Here is a 23,553-nt window from a genome sequence, read left to right on the forward strand (position 1 = left end):
GATTTTAATGTGCATGTCTGTTGTATCTCTAAACCACTAGCTAAAGACTTTCTTGATGTTTTATATGCTTTTGACTTCATACAACATGTCTCTGGCCCCACGCAAGAGCATGGGCACACATTAGACCTAGTCTTATCCCATGGTCTGCCCATTTCAAATGTCAATGTGTGTGAGGCAGCTTTATCGGATCACCTGCCTGTGCTATTTGATTTTATTCTGCCATGTCATAGTCTTAAATCATGCGCTCCTGTCCGTCACGGTCGTATGATGAAACCTTCCACTGCTGCTAGTTTCTCCCCTGCCTTTGTTAAATTAACACAGTCTGATACTATGTCCGCTGACTCCATGGACACTGAGCTATTAACCTCAGCCTTTCTCTCTTCCTGCACTGGAGCTCTTGACATTGTTGCTCCCCTGAAACTCATGCGCCCCAAAGTTAAATCTGAACCCTGGCTCAATGACGTCACTCGTGCTGCCAGGCGTGAGTGCCGGCAGGCTGAGCGCAGGTGGAAGAAGGACAAGCTTCATGTAACTCGTGACATTTTGAAAGAGAGTTGGAGAAAGTATCGGAGCACTGTAAAAGCTGAAAAGATGAGTTACTTTTCTGATGTTATTTCTAGTAATTTAAACAAACCTCGTGTTCTTTTTAAAATAATCGATGCTATGTTAAACTCTCCTTTATCCACTTGTATTGATGCTTCAACTGAGATGTGTGAAAAATTCCTCTGCTACTTTATAGACAAGATCTCCACTATTAGAGCCAGTATCTCACCACCCTCTTTTGACCCCTCCATTGACCTCACATGCACTGCTGTCTTCCAGCAGTTTGAACCTGTGTCGTTGTCATCTCTCAGTGACATTGTTGCTAAATTAAAACCCTCATCTTGTCTCACAGACCCAGTCCCTGCTCGACTTTTTAAAGAGGTATGGAACACTATTGGACCTAATGTCCATAACATTATAAATAGCAGCCTAGAGTCCGGTTCTGTGCCAGATTATTTCAAACAAGCGGTTGTGGCACCCCTGATAAAGAAAACTAATCTGGACACTTCTGTCCTCTCTAATTACAGACCCATCTCGAAGCTTCCTTTTATTTCAAAGATATTGGAGAAAACCGTACTCTTACAGCTGCAGTCTTTTATACATGCACACAATATTTTCGATATTTTTCAATCCGGTTTTAAAGCGCTTCACAGTACTGAGTCTGCCCTTCTAAGAGTGTTCAATGACCTCCTGGTCACGACAGACTCTGGTGACTCTGCCATCCTTATGCTCTTAGGCTGCGGCCCCACGAGGACGAATTCGGTCGTTTGCGTTACTGTTTAGTGTCATATAGACCGTTCGGCCACACGAGGACGACCGAATATGGCACTAAACGACTGAGGAAACGACAACGGGTCCCAAGGTGGATAGAAATGCATACGCCACTCTCTGGGGGGTCAAACAGCTCCGTGTGTGCGCCCTATACGGACATTTTCAGATCACTGATAGTGATTGCGCAATAGCCCCGCCTCTCCCCACCTCTTCTGCTCACCTCCGCTTACCCCGCGCCAGTGCTGAAGTGTTTCGCCACCAACAACAACAACAATGGCGGATCGCAGAGTTGCTATCGTGCTCCGGACGCTATTGACCATACTACAGTTGTTTGTGCAACATCTACAGCAATAATGATGAGGCAATAGCCCCGCCTCTGCTGCTCACCCCCACGTCAAAGTAAACTGCACCCTGAATTCAGATTATTTATCTTTCTCTCGCGAGTGAAGTCTAATCTGACAGGACGGAGACACGCAGCTCTGCTCACCTGCAGCTCCTCCCTCTGCAGCAAAACACACACTTCAAGTCAGATCATCACCCTTAGCTATTTTAATTACCTCTCAAACTCCCTAAACTAGTTATAAATGTTTATTTTTACAGTCGGCCGGGTCACTGATTACTGGATGAGCTGCTGCATGAGACAGACACTGGCGCTGTCCGAAGAGAGGGAGGAAAAAGAGAGGCTCCGTGTATTTTATCATTATATTATATAGAGTCGTTATTCATTTGTTTTAAAGCTCAATAAATAACAAAGAAGACCTTTGACCGGCACTTTTATAATTTTGTCCGGAAGATTTCAACTTTAATACACGCTGACTGGCGAAAAACTCTGCCCGGTTCCCTCGGCCCCCACCGCGGAGAATAAACAGAAGGGCAACCATGACAACCATGCTTCTTCGCTGCTTTTGTGGAGGAAGTTACAGCGCCACATAGAGGCTCCTGCATATGTACTGCAGCTTCTCCAGCGGTTGGAGCTAAACGGAGCGGTCTCGTGTGGGCAGACACTATCCGGATAATTATTGCATGTGGACGGAAGCCGTTTGCGATTGCGTTTGCGTTAATCCTATGCGTTTAGCCGTTTTCGTCCTCGTGGGGCCGCAGCCTTAGACCTCACAGCTGCTTTTGATACGATTGACCACTCCATCCTTATCTCTCGTCTAGAGCACTGTGTGGGTATCAGGGGCGCTGCCTTAGAGTGGTTCAGGTCCTATCTGTCCAAGAGATCTTTCTCTGTTACGCTTGGTGACTTTACATCCTCTTCTGCCCCCTTATCCTGTGGAGTTCCCCAAGGTTCTATTTTGGGGCCTATTTTATTTTCCTTATACCTTCTCCCCCTTGGACTGATTTTTAGAAAATATGGCGTCTCCTACCACCTTTATGCGGACGACTCCCAATTATATCTACCCCTAAGAAAAAACACTAGCTCTCTGATGCCCCTGGTTGACTGTCTTAATGACATAAAGGCCTGGATGGCGCTAAACTTTTTAAATATAAATGAGAGCAAAACGGAGGTAATTGTGTTTGGACCAAATGGTGATGTCCCTTCCATTGACCTGGGTTCCCTGCAACAGTATGCAAAACCCATGGTCACAAATCTGGGTGTCAAAATCGACAGTGCTTTTAAATTAGATAAACAGATAAACTCTGTGGTTAAATCCAGTTTTTATCACTTGAGGCTCCTGTCCAAAATCAAACCAGTTTTATCCTTTTTAAACTTTGAGCGTGTAATTCATGCCTTTGTTTCAACTCGTTTAGATTATTGTAATGCACTTTATGCCGGCCTAAATAAGACTTCGCTAGCCCGCCTGCAGCTGGTACAAAACGCTGCGGCGCGGCTGCTCACAGGAACCCGCAAGTTTGACCACATCACACCAGTTCTGGCTTCGCTCCACTGGCTTCCTGTCCATTTTAGAGTCCATTTTAAGATTTTATTGTTTGTTTTTAAATCTCTTAATGGGCTGGCCCCAGAGTACATCTCCGACCTCTTACAGGTGTACACCCCCTCAAGGGCTTTGAGGTCGGCTGATCAGCTGCGGCTGATAGTCCCAAAAACAAAGAAAAAGACCAGGGGAGACCGAGCGTTCTCATCGGTAGCCCCCAGGCTCTGGAACGACCTGCCCCCTCATGTTAAATTGTCGCCCACTCTTGAAGCTTTTAAGTCCCGCCTAAAAACCCACCTATTTTCCCTCGCTTACCAGTCAGTCTGAGCTGAGCTATGTCATACCTATTTGTATGCTTTCACTGTCTGTCCATGGCCTTTATGTGCCTTGTTTTTATTCTTATGTGTGCTTTTTTTATCTATTCGTGTAATATTATATTTTATTATAATGTTATGTTCATTGTGAAGCACTTTGGCAAACCCTCTGTTTTTAAACTGTGCTATACAAATAAAGTGGATTGGATTGGATTGCCTATAACCAGGCTTGGAATTTCGTCATTTTAGGGGCAAGGCCATTTGGCCTTCCCGTTCACATTTTTTGTAAGGGCACAAAGGCCACATGACAGGGCACAAAGGTTGTTTGGTTAAATTACGCTGGTCAATCAACATGACTGAAAAGTGTAGCACTAACGTCAACACCAGTCGTTTTACAAATGGCTGAATAGCAATAGTGTTTCTTAAACGTATACGTTAAGTTCAGCCATAAACCACATAAGTCAGTCAGGGGTAGACAGTAAGGGTAACATTATATTATCACTGGCCCCATCATTGTAAGCACTGGCCCGGAGCATTCGTCCACCAAAAAAAAATCGACTAATAATGAAGAAAATTAACACATTTGTTGCAATAATTTATGCACTAACTACATTACTACTTGTACTACAACATTTTAATCATCAGTTCCTCCTCATTTTCCTCAATTGTTCATATTTGGTTTATTAAAATAATGATATTGTGGTCATTGTTAAAAAATGTCTGCTATTATTATGAGTATTATTATTTGTATAATGCACTGTCTGCCTTCCTGTCATTAGGAGTTAGACATGTACTGGCATATGTAATTGATTTGATTAGAACCTTCATTGTCCTAAACTGGTGGGACATTTCGCCAATACCTTTTATATTGTCTACTCTTCACTTACTTGTCAGCATAGGTCGGCATTGATGTACAGAGCCGACAGAAGACCTTGTTTATACTGGCATCATATTGAGAGGTGCAGCCAGTGACGCGTCCTGAAACCAGGAAGTAAGCTGCTGGTTCCCTTGACAAAAAGCAATGGAATTTCTCCACAGGGTTTTGGAAAATAGCTGGAAATAAGGTCTGTGGAAAACAAACCTGTTTGATAAATGCACGTTTTGTTCAGCCGGATAATCTCCACATGTCTACCCTACTTTTATAATTGTCGAATCATAAATCTAATCGATAGATTATAAAAGGGTTTTAGGACGCGGCACTGCAGCCAACTCCCTGTCACTCCTTTAACTCCTCCGGTGACTTTCTTTTATTTGAAGATTGTTTTTTGCACGGCGCTTGGCCGGTTACCGCTCGTATTAAAAACATTTTGGCGAATGGTTAGGTGGCGCGATAGTCTGTAGTGAAGAAGGAGCGCCCTCCCGCTCACCGGAGCCTGCTCGCGCTGTGCTCCGCAGCAAACAGCTGTTTGCTTTCCCCCTCAACAACGACAACCGACTAACTAAGTTGCTAACTAAGTTGCTAGTCAAAATACCAATACCACAGGACATTTTGTTTTACTTTTGACAGGGGCACAAAGGCCACTTTGGCCGTGAATTGCATTTTTTTTAACAGGGCATCACGGCCAAGGTGCGGGGCAACGACGGCCATGGCCGTCGTGGCCGTCGTGAAATTCCCACCCTGCCTATAACACAATGCTGACAATACAGCTTTATGCAGGAATTCATTGAATATCGGAATACGATATCCATCTGCACAGATGTGTGCAATTGTTTTCATCTTAAACACATCTTAAAATGAATTGTGATGATTTGTTACATGGGTTTACCATTTCATAAATAAACTACTAAATCTGCGTGCATTTGTGTGTATGTACACATTCAAATTAGCAACAATAGTAGTCAAACATTGACTTTGGCCTGCTTTTAATAATCATGTTTTAAAAAATGATATGTTTAACCCACTGCATACAGAAAATGGTTCTGAATCAAATAAATATTTTTCACTCAAACAGTTAGAAGTATTTCTTTGCCTTTTATCATAACAGGCGATTTAGTTGGTAGAGAGAGAACTTCAGAAATTAAGGAGAAAAGCCAAGGTTAAATAAAGGTATTGATTAACCACTGCTCTATTATCTGCATAAGTCAGATAACTTAACTGATGGAAAACTAAATTGAATTGAAGGAGACGTTGTTAATGGCATGTCAGTGTGAATAGGCATTTGACCTGTTGACCCGACAAGTTGAGAGAGGCTGCTTTATAATTGCCCGGAGGATACTTTTTCTTATGTGAAGAAGACTTGAACTTCATCTCCCAGTCATGTGACATACACATGCTAGTACAGGTGGGAAGACTACCTGGATAGCTATGAATATATTGTCAAGGGGACTGGAGGATTTGAGGGGTTTACTGCATTCTCAGAAAAGAGGTGCACTTATTTTCTCATATTCCCCACAAACCTGCATGTTCACGCATCGAATCTCCCCTTCCACATAGTCCTCTCTGGTGGGCCTTTACTGTTTCCAAGGCAACCTGCCGAGCGGGGGAGAGAGGATTGGCTGAGGGGAGGGCAAAGTAAGACAAAATGCAGGAAAACAAGATAGCAGGATATAGAAGCCTTCTAGCTGTTGTTCACACAGCGGGACACAAGGATGGCAATATGAGTCTCAATGTCTTTACATCATGTTTTAGTTGAGAACAGAATATGCTGACATTTGAGGGTTGGTGCCATGCATTCTGTATGGATATTCATTTTCCAAGAGAATGAATAGCAATGGATTTTGTAACTCAAAACTTTCCTTTTACATTGCTCTTAGTCCAACATTTCAAAATGGAAAACACACTTTCAAACTAGAGGATATTGGAAATATTCTCTAATACTTGTTCCCAATATCATACCAAGTACTGATTAATACACATGATCCTTTTTCCCCAGATCTAAATATGTAAACTTCACTGCGTATAACTGATGTGTAATGTCACTATCCAAGCAACACAAGGACTCTCATAGGAGAAGCCGATACTCCAACAATCCTCTTGCCCGGTAATTTACTGTTTTGCTGTCAGATTGTAATTACTTTGCTGCACTGTTTTCTGAAACAGTTTTGTCTCTGATATAGTGTTAAATAGACCATTAGTTTATGCATAGTAAATGACTGCATTTCACATTGTAAGACAGACTGCATCAGGACAACTACTGCAATTGCGCAGTATCTCAAACCATCAACTTACAAACTGATGCGTTTACAACTATTAAAAAACAACAACATTGTAGTTTGCGTTCACATCTAGTTTTCATGCAGGTGTGCCCACAACATTTCTGTAATTGTGTTGGAAAGAGCACTGTCAGTGGAGAGTAGCGCCTGCAAAGCCAGGAGGATTTAGATGCTTCCAGACAGACTCAAGGCCGGGCACAGCCGTGTTGATCTCCCTCCCCAGATCCCACAGCCCTGTCTCATCTGTCTTCTGGCTTTCCTTCTCATGCTTCCTGATCCCTCTTAGTTTAGTCTCATATACTGAATTATTTCGTTTTGCAGACATTGTCGGTCGCCATCAATTCTGTATGAGCTCCCTTTCACAACTCAGCGATTCCCGCACAGCAATTGGCTGTTATGCTGCACATGATATCTGTTTGTGTGCGTGTGTGCGTGTGTGTGTATGTGTGTGTGACAAAATGACAATATCTAGAGTGCATTCCAGTCGGTGTTTGTATTCATGTTATTTTGTTTGTGTGACTGTATGTGTACAGAGCTTCAAACCCGCATGCTCACTTCAAAATGTCTCTTGTTATTAAGTTTGAGAAGCTTATGTGTAGCTTGTTGTAAAATCAGACTTTTAAATATGGATCTCTTGATCAAAACCATTAAGACAGCGACCTACAGGGCATTATTAACCATTACCCACACACACAACCAGTACACACACACTTTTACACAAACAAATAAAACTCATGATCGCACTCACTGGTAAGGGTTTCCACTGCCTATCGAACACTGAGACAGCTTGGCTTAGTGTGTACATGTTTCTTTAGGAAAGAAGCCCGACAGAGTATTATGTGACTTACATGAACTAGTGGTAGATTTATGTTGTACGTTTGTTATAAAGTTGTAAGTATATATGAAACAATCCCTATTGAAATACTAAGGAAATAGGACTTACTGACAGACGTTTAAGATCTATTTAGCTAATATAGCAGATTACTTGACAATCCCTATTGAAATACTAAAGAAAGAGGACTTACTGACAGACGTTTAAGATCTATTTAGCTAATATAGCAGATTACTTGCATGTGCACACACTCAACCGTTGGATGCTATCTATTTCCTGGATGCAAAGGAGAGTTGATTCCTGCATTCCTCAGTGTCTCTAACCAGAAGTGATGGGAGTAGTTGCCAGCTCCTGTTCAGCCCACGTGTAGGGAACAGGAGGCATTGATTGAATTGCTGCTTGACAAAGCAGAAACTGCTTATTGAGCTAATGCACCTGTGTGTTGGGATCGATCTCACAATGTCACTTCCAAATGCATGGCAGGAAGATGTGAGCAAGGAAGGAGGCCAAGGAAAAGGAATGGAAAGAGGGAGGAAATCAGGAAAGGTGGAAAACAGTGATGTTTGATCTGCAAACATGAATACAAAGGTGGGTACTCAAATACCTACACGGCCAACATTGAATAGGTCGTCAATGAGCAACATGCATTACTATATTGTCACCTCTAGGGTGTCTGTCTTTGCACTTCTGGTAACTCAGTTAGAGCCAGGTGCTACAAAACAGTGATGTTACTTCCAACATCCTTGCTTTTATCATTGTGGGGGGTCCCTACCAACGGTTGACATAATATGGATCTTTTCCTGTTTCTCCCTCTGTCTTTCTTACTTCCGAGACAGTCCTTATTACTAGCCCATTCGGGCGGTGGTGGCGAAGTCGATAGGGACTTGGCTTAGCAACTGGAAGGTCACCAGTTCAAGTCCCAGCAAGACCAAGTGCTACCGAGGTGTCCCTGAGCAAGGCACCGTTCCCTACACTGCTCCCCGGGCGCCGTTCAAAATGGCAGCCCACTGCTCCTAACACTAGGGTTTGTGTTCCGATAATCCAAAAATCAGCTCCTAAATTCTAACCCTATCTCCTATTCCTTGACCTCTGAGTGAAACGTCACGGGGTTAAGGGATAGTGGATAGGAGAATTCAAAAGGACTTAGGAGAAGAGACTGCGGTACTTTAGAGAATCCGAATGCACTTTCACTATCCGACGTGTTTATGATGCGCCAGCGGACGTCATGAATGTGCGTCTGCTGCTGTGGGGGAACTATGGAAACTACAGTTTTCTACAGCGGACTACAACATGGATGTATAATAAGAACGAGGGACTACTGTAAACTCATCTAGAGACTCTGCACCGTGCTCGGATGCTGCTGCTTTGCTTTATGAACGTGGACAACAGAGAAACATATTCTTCATGACCAAAGTTGGAATTGAAATAAAAAAGGAAAGTGAAACTTATGCTCGTCACCCTCTCCTTCCGGTCCACATTAATACAAATGATCCCAATACGTATGATTGTATGAACTAAAGATCTTAAAATCAATACAAATGTATTTATTATAAACGTTAGTCCTTAACATCTATCACTGTGTATATCACCATTCAAACATCTTTTAAAAGTTGAACAAACTCAACACAGCTCAGTAAAGACTGTGAAATGTTGACTTTATTTGATAATTTCAGTAAGAACTAACGTTCATATTTCTCTTTTTGATTATAATACTGATGAACGTTCAAAACAAAGCACTTTGGCAACTTACCACATACGTTTTAAAAATGCTTAATAAGCACCGTAACTTTCATGATATCATTTCTCAGTCATAATCGGTTGTTTCCGTGAACGGCCGACTTGAGTGACGGCAAATGCTGCGGCTGCAATGCATTGTGGGGCAGCATTTTCTCCTCTCCTTTCGGTAAGGGAGGTCCAGTGATTCCTAAGCTAAAGGAGGTTATAAAGGAAGTTTGAAACCTCCTTTCCTTTCATTTAGAGAATTGGAACGGCACTTATCATGGCTGCCAGTGACGTACTTCCGGGTCATTTCATTCCGTTAGGAAGGTTCCTAAGCTAAATGGACTATTGGAACGCAACCTAGGATGGGTCAAATGCAGAGAAACAATTTCCCCACGGGGATTAATAAAGTATATCAATATATCCTTGTTTGCTAATTTAAACCAAGTTGGAACATTGAAGAGAAATACTGACGGCCCGTCTACACAGCGGCGTGCGTTGAAGCTTGCCGGCGGGCGTGTCTGAAACTCGACCAACAACCAATCACATGAATGTCCCGCCCCTGACACACAAGCAGCGGTTTGATTGGCTAGAGCTTGTACTGGCATATGATTCGATTGGCTGGCGCTTCTACCAAGGCTTCAAAAGTCGAACATTGCTCAACTTTTGCAGCTAGCCACGCCAGCAAAGCTCCGCGTCGCTTCCCACAATGCAGTTCGGCAAAAAGTGACGTCACCCCATTCAAAGTGAATGGTGAAGCTTTCAACGCACGCCGCTGTGTAGACGGGCCGTGACAGGTGTCATGTTAGGAAATGCAGTCATTGTAAGGATAAATATAAATCAGGAAAAGTGGCTTTTTGCCTGCCGGTGCATTCCATACAGCACCTCCGCAGTACATTACAGGGAATATGTATGTGTAAATACTTTACTTGTTATGTAGCATTTTTAATGATTCAATGCATATTGTTCAATTGGTTAATACAGCGCAGACACACTGACATTAGATCAGCTTTACTGAGACTGGCTTGTCTCTCCAGCTGTTATGTTGCATTGTTCCTTTGCTTCTCACACACACTCTCTCTGTTTGTCTTTAAGTCTCCTCTGCCCTTCCCTTAACCTCAACATATTGCATCTGATACACTTCCTGAAATTGGCAAGTTCTACAAGAGAATTGTAATTTGTATTACTTAAGAGACACAATACATTATGATAAATCTGCTCTTGTAGATAAAGCAGAAATCATAATTTCCCCATAATTTAACCTTTTCAGTGTCTACAAATACAGCAACTATTCAAATACGTTCTTATAGAAAAACACCCTTACAACGAGTATTTGCTATACATTTTAAAACCTTTGGCAGCATCCTGTTTGAGAACATGTTTGTGACAAATGTGTTTTACAGAATGCATGAGTATATTACTTTTCACTTTCCCGGAGAGGATAGCAAATTAAGGAACAGACTTCAAGACGCCCAGGAAGAGACACCATCAGTCTTATCCGGGTCAAAGGTCTTCCGATTGGACGTTCTCCACTGTCTTCTGTCTTAGTTAATGAGAATAAAAGGGTATAAAGTGAGATGGGAGGGAATAAAGGAATGTACTGTAAGCGGATGATGTAAGGGGCGGATGGTATGATCGATGGCATGGCTCTTTGCTCTCAGCGTGTGTGTGTGCACACTTGGTTTGTCCCACTTGAGCCTGTTCATATGCTTTTGACTGTAAGCCAGTGTGTGCCATAGAGAGGGAAGCATTGATGGACGAGGAGCATCCTTTGCCGTTTCAGCAGTGGAAGTGCTTAAAGCATCCGGGCCCCCAGGGATGATCCATGTCACAGTCTCCCATCCAGGTGACTTATGGACCTGCCATGACAAAAACTCAAGGGCTGCTGACGTGGGTTTGGGTGTGGGGGGGTGGGATATAATGCCCCTTTCACACCAGCGCTTTTTCAGCTCCGGCTCGGAGCTGGAGCCTGAAAAGCGCCGTTTTTTCCTGTTCACACCGCAGCAGCGCCGGCTCTTAGCTCCGGAATCGGGTTCAATTCCAGCTCCAAAAAATTGTCGGTCTAGAGGCAAGAGCTTCGGAGCTAAGAGGTGGCGTCGCTTACGTCTCTCTTACGTCGAGGCGTGCAGGAAACTAAACCCACCTCCCCTGAACATGGGTCGACTGTTATGCCTGCCTACAAGCAGTAGTGCCTATAAACACACTTTATAAAGTCAGGCAACACTAACCAGGCTTCGTGTGATTCTGTTTATTTGTACCTTACTTTGACCATCCGTTCACTGTTATCGATCATTGTGGAGAGAGGCAGACGTGTTGTTTTGTATTATTGCAGCTATCGGATGCAAGTAGTCAGTTTAGCTTCGGTTGCTATGCTAACATCACCCGTTTTATACCAGAGAAACTTTCATAACAGCGTTGTGATACCAAACAGCGTCAATTCAGACTGACACACATTCACTTAGGCTAAGGGGAACTGGGGATATGCATCAGCTGCTTGTGTGAGTCGGACAGTGAATACTTTAGAGCGGCCGCTGCAGTGTGAGCTAACCGGGAGCTAACGGGAGAATAAACTCCCGTGGAAGAGCAGCCAATACTGCAGCGGTCGGTAAATGCTGCAGAAACACATTAATAAACAATGAACCACGGCACTCTGGAGCAGGAGGAAGGTTGGAGAAATCGTTATTCAATTTATTCTGGCTTCGTGTGATTAAAAGCAACACGATCATCGACCCGACGCAGTTCCCCCGTTGTTGTTGTTGTGAGCTGCCGTAATGGCTGCCGTTGGGGGGCAAATCAGCGATGTAAACGGTGACGTCATGACGCAGCAAGGGCAGCTCTGGGGCGCCAGTGGGCGGTGTGAACAGAGCGGGAGCTGAAAAGGGAAACCGGAGCTGAATCAGAAAAGCTCCCGCTCGGAGCTAGAAAGGGAAAAGCGCTGGTGTGAAAGCCGCATAATAGTCCACGTGATGACACAGGCCGGACCCCCTGGAAGAAACCCATCTCTTGGTTATAAAACAGAAAGGCTTTTGATCTTTAGAACAATGCTTGAGATAATGCTGATGCATGAAAGTGTGTGCAGGGGAGGAAGTTAATGGAGAGTAATGTGAAGTCGCAGGCAAATATATTTTCTTATTGTTTCTCCTTGGTGTGTGTTTTAGTGATGTTTTTTTATCTTCCTTTCCATCTCCCTTTTTATACTTTTGTTTTTGTTTAAGATATAGCCTACAGGAAGCAATTTGAAAATAGTGGGATAAAATGTACGTTTGAAGCACACAATGCACAAAAAGGCTGTTTTTTAATTATACACCTCTGCCTTGTTTTGGAAATATAGAAACTCAGCTCTCAGCAGGTTATACTGAATTATTATAGAGAGAAACCTTACCTGCTACAAAATGTTAACCATTATCAAGTCACTTTACGAGGGAAATAAGTGTCGGAACAATGAAAGTTTAAATTCAGGTGTTTTGTGCACTATGAATGTCATGGCCTTGATACATCATATCAAATACTGTCAATGTTGGAATGAAGAGAGTGTGGATTCTCAGGCGGGTTAATAGGTATTAGCCAATTCAGTGCTCTAGTTGCACCAGTAATTTAACTTTTTCGACTTAACTTCACAATATTATTGCCCTGGCACTGGCACAAGTCAAAATGTCTGCTCTTGAAACATTAACTATTTCTGTTCTGTACTATTTCTTACACTCCAAACCTATCTGAGCCGACCCCCCCTCTCATTTAATGTTTCTCAGACTCAAAGTTTTGTGACATAGCAGCTACAGTAATCCAGCCTAGTTGTACATGGTGACAACCACAGGGGTGAAGCCGTTACCTGCAGGCCACCAGGGCCCCCTGTGGCCATGCTGCTGCACTGAAGCCTGAGTTCCAGCGGCTAATATGCTAATCAGGCAGAGTCCTTGTTTACAGCATATGCTTATCTGGTAGTGATGGAGGGGGAAGGTGGCCTTGGCTGGTCAAAATAAAGGCTATGGCACAGTGGAGCCTGAAAGTGACAAGTCACTCTGTCATCAGAGTATAGCAAGAGGGAGAGTACCCGAGTACTAATAAGGTATTTTCAAAGATAAATCAGCACCGAGTCATTCAATCTAGAATCTTTGATGTCTGAGCAGGTGTTCCACCTTAAACAGATGATGGAAAACACCTGCTGTGAAATTACTGATTGGGATGGAACTAGAAGTGCAGCACGCAGCTGTAGTCCTCTGTGAGTCACTGCACATTTCACTTTTTATATAAGTGCTTCTTTTGAAAAGTAGGGAATTTCGAATTGTGACAATAATAGAGTTTTTTCTTTTCTTTTTTTCTTTATTTATAGAAGGACCATGCATACAAAAACATTAATCTCAGCAAAGAGAAGAGATGCAATATGCCAGATTATAGCTAATAGCTCATTTCCATCTGTGGTCCACAGTTGGCTGATGTTTTTCTGTTGAACAACAATGTTGATACTGACTTTCTTGATTGGAACTACTCTGTGCTCGTATATTTTTAGGTGGGAAATCCTTTCAAAATGAGCAACTGTAGCATCAGAGTGGCTTAGCTAATTGGGAACTTTATGAGTCATGTTTAATTAGAAATATATTTAAAGGAAGAAATTGTGAAATGCAAAGCACATATTTCATTATAGACAGATCCACATGCAGAGAAAGTCCATTACCTCCAAATCCCCCTACACACAAATACGCATTTAAATACTTGTTATTAACTTCTAATGTTTTAATAACTTACTGTCTATAAATATCATATGTTAAACACTTTTTCTGACCTTTTGATGTTTGTATGAATTTGTTTTCTGTCAGTCACTAATGCATTTCCAAATACGGGGACTCTCACTGAATGGCGAGACAGTACATTTCCTTCTCTTTTTTTGGACATCTGTCAACTGCAAACCCCTCAACACACAGTCCATAAATATAGACTGCCAAAAATAACAAAATGGCTCAAATTCGTATCCAAGCTTTGAGATAGCGTCATTGCATGGCTTACACTGCAGCTTCACAGTTAAGGTAACCTTTGTGAGGGGAACATGCACACAGACTCATCCAAAATAATGCTCTTAGAGGTCATATTTGTTGATGGTGGACTGGACACAAACATTTTGCAGTGTATTTATTTAGCAGCCAGTTAATTCTACCGCTCAAGCCCTGTGGAATGCACTGTTGGATAACAATGATTGATCCGTCCTTGTTAGACCTTGCTGTAAGGATGTTTCAGCTTACTGTGTTAGAAAAGGGAAAGAATAAAAGCAAACATCAAAATGTTTTTTTAAAGCCTTTGGTAGGGTGTGTGATGCATATAAAAAAAACACTGTTGCAAAGAAGACATGTCATGTAATCATGCTTATCCTTGTTTAGACATATCTTAAAACAAATGAAGAACATTTTCCAAACCAAATATGGGGCTGGATTTATTGTCAATATATTTTCTTAAGGCTGGATACATTTTATAGAAAAAGGAATTGTACATTGAGTGTGCGGTTAAGGTGCCAGTAAGCTGTGTTGCAGGATAGGAGAAATTGGGTCCTCTACGGCGTTCAGCACAGACCCCCTGTGGAGACACTGAGTTTCATCCAAAGTCCATCACATGCTCTGGCCAGCTCCCTCCTTGTGTGACTGGGGCTGCAGGCTGGATGGCAGAGTGCACGTGTGTGGAATGCATGTTTGGTCATGGCAGTTAAATTCAGACATATTAATCATATGAAATGCAGAAATAACAAAACTATCTACCCTCTCACTATATATAATTGTATAGCCAACGAGTAGCTGTTATCAAACACTATGTAATCAATGAGAAAATAAGCTACAATAATGTCTTGTCTTTTACTGCACCACTGATCAAGGGGATCAGGAGCAAGAGATTGGCTGAACTTCCTTTGAACTCGATTTGCATAATAACACACAATTAGACTAGGTTCTGTCAATACAGGGCTCACTTATTTGCATGCAAGGACATGATTGGACTAGCCATGATGGTCAAGATGACATCAAAAGCACTTTAAAAATAAATTGAAATGTAAATCGACGAGAGGATATAAAATGTTAATTATGTTACATACAATGGTACATCATCTGGTTGGTCGTGCTGTATTAACACTTTTTGGAAGTCATTCATTGCTGGGTCAGCTGTGTGTGTGTGTGTGTGTGTGTGTGTGTGTGTGTGTGTGTGTGTGTGTGTGTGTGTGTGTGTGTGTGTGTGTGTGTGTGTGTGTGTGTGTGTGTGTGTGTGTGTGTGTGTGTGTGTGTGTGTGTGTGTGTGTGTGTGTGTGTGTGTGTGTGTGTGTGTGTGTGTGTGTGTGTGTGTGTGTGTGTGTGTGTGTGTGTGTGTGTGTGTGTGTGTGTGTGTGTGTGTGTGTGTGTGTGTGTGTGTGTGTGTGTGTGTGTGTGTGTGTGTGTGTGTGTGTGTGTGTGTGTGTGTGTGTGTGTGTGTGTGTGTGTGTGTGTGTGTGTGTGTGTGTGTGTGTGTGTGTGTGTGTGTGTGTGTGTGTGTGTGTGTGTGTGTGTGTGTGTGATTGGCCAGACTGTTCCTGTTCTTTTCACTGATGTTCTGCCTCTTGTCAGTAGTACTAACACGACAAAGTGCCCCAGGCTGCCTCATTAACTCTTTATTCTCTCCCCTCTCTCTCCAGCTCTGCCCAGCTACACTTGTGGTAATCCTGGACAGCTACTCAATGGCCACCAGCAGGGGTCCACGTTCAACATTGGGGACAAAATCCGCTACAGCTGCAGCCCGGGATACGTGCTCGAGGGTCACACAACCCTGTCCTGCCTCGCCACTTCAGCGGGCACTGCTGCCTGGGATTTTCCCCTTCCCTACTGCAGAGGTATGAAGGAGGGACCAGGGATAAAGTGTCTGCCAGAACAGGTCTTTGGGATAAATCTGAGGACTTTGTCTACAAAGCAACGTTATAATTAGCTTTGCAGAAAATGGTATGCCTCTGAGGGCTGAAAGAATAATCAGAGATATACCACATATGATCACATTTAGTTTGATAAATATTTGCTAAAAATTACTTGTTTTATATTGACTAACATCAAAGATAATTTTTGGCCAAATCATGGGGATGTTATTTCAGGATTACATCAGAATTAAAAAAAATACAAATCTTGGTGAATACCAAATTACATTAATTAGATATGTGACAACTAAAATATGATTTGTATCTCTCTAATAGAGTATTCAACCTTTTATTGTCCTTCATTTACGAATCAATACACCCATCCTCCAGTCCACACACACTCACATGCAGGCTTGGAATTTCGTCATTTTAGGGGCAAGGCCATTTGGCCTTCCCGTTCACATTTTTTTTAAGGGCACAAAGGCCACATGACAGGGCACAAAGGCTGTTTGGTAAATTACGCTGGTCAATCAACATGACTGAAAAGTGTAGCACTAACGTCAACACCAGTCGTTTTACAAACGGCTGAATAGCAATAGTGTTTCTTAAACGTATACGTTAAGTTCAGCCATAAACCACATAAGTCAGTCAGGGGTAGACAGTAAGGGTACAATTGTATTGTCACTGGCCCCACCATTGTAACCACTGGCCCGGAGCATTCGTCCACCAAAAAAAAATCGACTAATAATGAAGAAAATTAACACATTTGTTGCAATAATTTATGCAACTACATTACTACTTGTACTACAACATTTTAATCATCAGTTCTTCCTCATTTTCCTCAATTGTTCATATTTGGTTTATTAAAATAATGATATTGTGGTCATTGTTAAAAAATGTCTGCTATTATTATTTGTATAATGCACTGTCTGCCTTCCTGTCATTAGGAGTTAGACATGTACTGGCATATGTAATTGATTTGATTAGAACCTTCATTGTCCTAAACTGGTGGGACATTTCGCCAATACCTTTTATATTGTCTACTCTTCACTTACTTGTCAGCATAGGTCGGCATTGATGTACAGAGCCGACAGAAGACCTTGTTTATACTGGCATCATATTGAGAGGTGCAGTGACGCGTCATAAAACCAGGAAGTAAGCTGCTGGTTCCCTCCACAAAAAGCAATGGAATTTCTCCACAGGGTTTTGGAAAATAGCTGGAAATAAGGTCTGTGGAAAACAAACCTGTTTGATAAATGCAGGTTTTGTTCAGCCGGATAATCTCCACATGTCTACCCTACTTTTATAATTTTCGAATCATAAATCGAATCGATAGATTATAAAAGGGTTTTAGGACGCGGCACTGCGGCCAACTCCCTGTCACTCCTTTAACTCCTCCGGTGACTTTCTTTTATTTGAAGATTTTTTTTTGCACGGCGCTTGGCCGGTTACCGCTCGTATTAAAAACATGTTGGCGAATGGTTAGGTGGCGCAATAGTCTGTAGTGAAGAAGGAGCGCCCTCCCGCTCACGGGAGCCTGCTCGCGATGTGCTCCGCAGCAAACAGCTGTTTGCTTTTCCCCCCAACAACGACAACCGACTCACGAAACGCTATGTTGTAGCGTTGATAAACGAAACAATTTAACTATATTGCTAGTCAAAATACCAATACCACTGAATTTTATTTTAACTTTTGACAGGGGCACAAAGGCCACTTTGGCCGTGAATTGCGTTTTTTTTAACAGGGCATCACGGCCAAAGTGCGGGGCAACGACGGCCATGGCCGTCGTGAAATTCCCACCCTGCTCACATGTACTGTAAACCTTACATAATATACCATCTATGATTTAAACACGTCTCCACATAACCTCAGGAGGTTTTCTGTAGTTATTCTGATATCTTATTTACCATGACAGGACCTCATGTGTTAGCTCCCAGTCAGGTGCTTGAGCCAGTTGCCCTTTCCTCACAGTTAGCAAGCCCCCCTGTGGCAGCGACACCTGCCAGTGTGTGTTGGCTGACCTATCATCACACAATTCTTGATAATGTTTCACTGTAGGCAAACGTGATATTATTTGACATCATTTTGCAGGATTTTGCTAAACTAAAAGTAAATTCTCCCATAATTAAAATGCATGCATAGGGAACATGTTGGCATGTATGTCCCTTTGCTCTGCCCATGTGGCCGATGCTTTGTGTCAGTGTGCTGGCTGAGCATGATGCTGAGACACTGGGCCATCTGCACCCAGGCTGGGAGTCAGGAAGCCCACATAGGATCACACATGGCTGGTACCCACGTGCCAGCACATTCCCCACCCACCAAATCACATGCACACGCCTCTACTCCACATTTATATGCAAAGTTATGATGATCTTATATTCTAGAAACTGTTAAGAATTGTGCCATATTCCTTCCCCCTTTCTTTTTCTCTCTAACGTCACTAACAATTTGTTGTTTATATCCAAACTAAGCTTCTTCATGCTCCTTTTAAATGCCCCAACAAGACTGATCCCGACAAAGAAAATATAAAAAAGCTTAAGCCCTAAAGGATTTGATTATGCCACTGTTTCAGCAAATATAAACAAGATTAAGAAACGGGCAACTGAGGTCTCATAATGCCATATACAAGTCGACTTGTACACTTGAGTCCTCCTTCATAAGGCATTAGTGTATCGTTAATGTCACTCTGATTTTAGAGCCAGCCAATGGCTATATGTGTAGAAGCAGAACTGACACTTTACTTTGGGAGCGGAGAAGAACATTCTGGCACAGTCACTGTTCTGGACTGAAGAGACGGAAAACGTGCCAGCGCTGTCAGGTCATAGAAGATAACCAGCCATTGATGGCACAGATAATGTTTTACATATCCTGTCTTATGCTCATCAATTTCTTCCCTTAGCTATAATCTTTAAAAACGACATCACTTGTCATGAGTATACTTAGAAGTGATTTAACCTCACTCTTTTATTCCGTTTCTAACACTCTCCTAACCCTTAAGCATATCTTTCCAGAAAAAGGCTTACTACTGTAACTGCTAAATGTCATCCTTTTTATAGATACAGCATCACATGCACATATCCATTCGTCTTCTGCCACTTATGCTTTATTCAGACGATTACAAAAGCACTCTGTTTTGAAATGTGTTTCAAATTAAGTTGGCCCATTTCAAATCCAAGCTAAGTGTTAGCTGGGAGCATGTTTAGTGTATGTAAACATGTATTTCTGATGGCATAACTGTTTTTATAGCTTGCATGAATTTGCACATATCTTACTTACCATAGCACTCAAAGCGGCTCCTTACACCTACTGTAAAACCGTGACATCCTACGTGAAAGCCTGTAAATAGGTTCTGTTCAGGGAAGCATCCTCACCTCGAGGGAAGGGAAACATTCAAAGTTTCAGTAAAAGTTTTCATAGGTTTTTGGTTTCATACTGCCCATGGTATAGCCATTTAGTTTTCCATTTTTGGTCAGCACTTGCATCGGCCACTGTCAGCCACAATATGGAGAGCCACGGTGAAAGGGAGAGTAGCAGGCAGAGACTTCCCTTCAAGTGTGAAGAAACCGTCTTGTGTGGAATATCAATGCACTCCCTCATACTTTCCTCTGTCTTCCTTCTACCTCCTGTCACTCCCACTGCAACAATCACCTGTCACCTCTCTCGCCACCTCTCTCTCTCTATCTCGCTCCTCAGTGTCCACCCTCCCTCTGCACTTTTCTCTCCCCCATCCTTGCTTGTCACCTGTCATCCTCTTAATTCCCTTCTTCTCTCCCTTCTGTCGTGGTTTCCCTCCCTCTTCAAGTTCACACCTCACAAGTTTCCGCTCGCCCGTACACTCGCTTGCCCTCCCTTAGGGGGGTTGCCGTGGTGACAGGTGGGATGGATGATAGACAGGGCCCGGCGCCTCAGAGCTCCCCCTCACACAAACACATATACCCCCAGACACAAATCATTCCAGCAACAGTATTAGTGTAGACTAGGGATGTGCATCTCCATCACTGAGGCCGATGCGATGCGCATCTCGATACGTTGCCACGATACGATACATTAACGATACATTTGAAACACCAGGCGATGCGATACGATACGATACGATTCACCCCTGTTGCGATACAGTTCGATACGATTTGATTCAACATTATGCGATTCGGTGCGATACGATGCGATTCAACAAGATGCAAAAATAATGATACTTCAATTTGGTAAGACAGAGGATTTTTGTTTTATTCCTTATATGCAGCAAATCATACATTAACAAAAAAGTGCTTTACATATTTGGTTCTCTCTACTAGTAGTGCACATCCCATCACGCCGTTTATTTTTTTACCTTTAAAAGCTCTCCAGAGTACAGTACAATTGTATAACACCTCACAGTTAAACAATGTAAGGATGCATTGCTCATGATTAACAATGTGCAAATAACAGCTACCATAGAGCAATGCCCATACAGCTGCCAGCCTGATGTGCTTAACACTCATTCATAGGCTAACTCACCAGTGAGCAGAAAGCAGTGGGTTCTATATGAACAATAAAGAATACAAATAACCTTTCACAAACAGCTCTTTCATAACTGCTTACAGTGAGGAAGACATTTAAATTATTATTGGCCGTCACATGCTGCTGTAAACTAAACACCACTCTCTCTGACAGAACACCTCACTGAGTGATTTAACTCATATGTCTAACTTTCAGGTTTCTCTTTTCAGCCGCAGACCCCATGTCGCCTCTTTATGTGCGTCGCTAAGTTCCTCGTAGTACGTGTGTACTTTAAAGTGGCTCGGCATCGTTAACAATTTGCGAGCGATTTTTCAAGTTGACCGTCTGTAGTATATAGTGCCGCGCACATATACCATCAGGACGTTACTGATGGGGTGCGGCTGCGGAGTGATACTGTGTGTATGCAAGCCTGCATCTAGGACGGATCTATGTATCATGGCTGTAGACCTGTTAAGTAATAAAGATACCTCATACAAAGGACTACGGATACCTTATTACTCTCCATGACCTGCGGTCAACTATATAGCATAAAGGATTATTACACCGTCTTTCTTGAACAATCCAAAGTGTTGCCAAACGTTTGATTTGTAGGTATTTTTCGGTGTGCTGTGTTTCTCTTTCTCCTCAACTTCCGTGTGTTGATAACTGAGACTCTCGGCCTCCGTAGTGGCGAAGCAAATATCAAAGATCGTCTCTGCTGAGCGTTGACAAGATGAGGGGATTTTATATGAATGAATCGGTTTTTTACCGATGCAAAGACGCTACGCAATCGATGCATCGTGAGTTCAACCCGGTTCAACCCAAACTGTAGCCGATGTGCACTCTTTCAACCGGTGCACTCGCATCTTGAACGTTTGTGACGGTGCACCGATGCGAATCGGTGAATCTTAACATCTCTAGTGTGGACGTGTCATTAAAAACTTCACTTAATGAGTCCCCTCTGTTCACCAGTACATATTGTAGTGATGTATACACAAGATATTTATAAATATGTATTCCACAAATTCAACAAATGCAGTTTCGGATGACCTGTATTGTCCAAAGCTGTGATGAACATATCAGAAGCTGGGCAGGGGATGTATTCTGGCAGCATAAATGCATGCTTTACAGTCAGAGTCTTTTTGTTGGGTAATCTTTTTTTTTTCCACACCACGCCGCTCCTCCGCTCCCTTCGCTGGCTTCCGGTAACTTCTAGAATCCACTTCAAGACAATGGTACTTGCGTACCATGCTGCGAATGGATCTGGCCCTTCCTACATCCAGGACATGGTTAAACCGTACACCCCAGCGCGTTCACTCCGCTCTGCATCAGCCAAACGACTTGCTGCACCCGCACTGCGAGGGGGACCCAAGTTCCCATCAGCAAAAACACGTGGGTTTGCTATCCTGGCTCCTAAATGGTGGAATGAGCTCCCCATTGACACCAGGACAGCAGAAAGCTTACACATCTTCCGGCACAGACTGAAAACTCATCTCTTTCGACTCCACCTCGAGCGATAGAATGACTAACAAAGAACTGCTAACAGAGCACTTATATACTAATAAAGGACTGGCTTATCTACAGCCAGTTGAGTAGCACTTGAAATGTTTGGCTCTATGAAACCTGATGTACTTATATGATTCTGTTTTCTTCAAGGTTGTGTCTTGTTGGTCGAACGCACTTATTGTAAGTCGCTTTGGATAAAAGCGTCAGCTAAATACAATGTAATGTAATCTATGGTAGGGCTAACCCATACAGTGGTGGGGCTCAAGTCTGTATTTGCAATGTAATTGCGTACACGCTACTCAATCAAAATAGGACTGTATGAAATAAAACGGCACATTTGTCTTGTAGTAAATACAAAGGGATCACTGTGAACATGACGTATGATAGTACACGTTGAAGATCCAATGGGGATACTGAATGGCGGCTCCCAGAGGCTCTGGCGGTTCCGATTGATCTCAATCAGTAATGCTTGACGCAGACCCAACGTTTCGTTGCTCTGATTTGCTGTAGGTCTATTCAAATTGCATTCGGAGGCATTTTGATCTGACCGCGGCCGCGCTGATATTATAACACCAAAGAATTTCCACACCTTTAGTGTATGAAACTCCCCCACTACTTGGACTATTCCTTGCACCCCTCTTCTAGCATAAGCCCGAATGGTCTCAACCATATTGCATCGGTAACGTGCACTTGTTGTTACAGCAGGATCAGTTTGAGTGTTGTGGACACGACCCGTATATTTTCGCAAGCCGTGTTCTCAACATTTTGCATTTTGCTTATTATTTAATTGAATTCGCTTACTTTAACATCATTTTTCATGGTGGGGCTAAGGTGGGGCTAAGCCATTTCTTGGTATGGCTGTAGCCTACCCCAGCCATACCCTGGCACCGCCACTGTTTACAGTTTATCTAAATGATCCACTTAAAGCAGACTTAAAGAGGGAAGAGTTGCTTTTAATTAACACAAATGTGATTTAATGAGAATGTAATCACTTTCCTCTCTATGTTGCGTTTGGTTGCATCACACCCTACACTAAAACATCTGTAGGGCATTTTCAAATCCTAAGACTGGTGTCTCCGTTCTTTGGCGAAAATTGCAGACAAAGGAGCAATACCTATTTTTGTGCTCCTGACATTTTAAATATGCACTTTGGCTAGTGGCAAAAAGTTAATTTGCAGCCAAGATAAGTAAATGATACATGTTTTATAGCTTAATATGCTAATATCTAACACAATTATCCTGGCAAAACTTCAAATCTGCCATCTTGATATGTTTTAAAAGTTAAGAAATCCGTATCGGTCTAATTAGGTCTTTCTTTTCTACTTTCACACGTTTAGTTAATGACTTTATTGGTCGATATAGTCCATGTATGCTGGAGAGTTATATCATGTTATTGTTGACATTGACCTTTATGTTGCTAATATTCAATAAGCTCACTACTACAAATGTAAATTATACCTTCTGCTGCATTTAAGCGTCAGTTTGTGTTCGTTAGCCTTTAATTACCTT

At 42.5% G+C, this 23,553-nt stretch overlaps 1 protein-coding gene across 1 annotated transcript in view; it reads left to right on the forward strand.

Annotated features, from left to right (window-relative positions):
• The window catches only part of csmd2 (CUB and Sushi multiple domains 2), a 280,443-nt gene that overhangs the window by 80,225 nt on the left and 176,665 nt on the right, over positions 1 to 23,553 (forward strand). The window contains 1 exon segment of the mRNA XM_034094476.1: positions 15,853 to 16,047. Within this exon segment, the coding sequence (XP_033950367.1) occupies positions 15,853 to 16,047 (195 nt within the window).

Source organism: Pseudochaenichthys georgianus, chromosome 11 (assembly GCF_902827115.2).
Source record: "Pseudochaenichthys georgianus chromosome 11, fPseGeo1.2, whole genome shotgun sequence".
Taxonomy (NCBI): Eukaryota; Metazoa; Chordata; class Actinopteri; order Perciformes; family Channichthyidae; genus Pseudochaenichthys; species Pseudochaenichthys georgianus.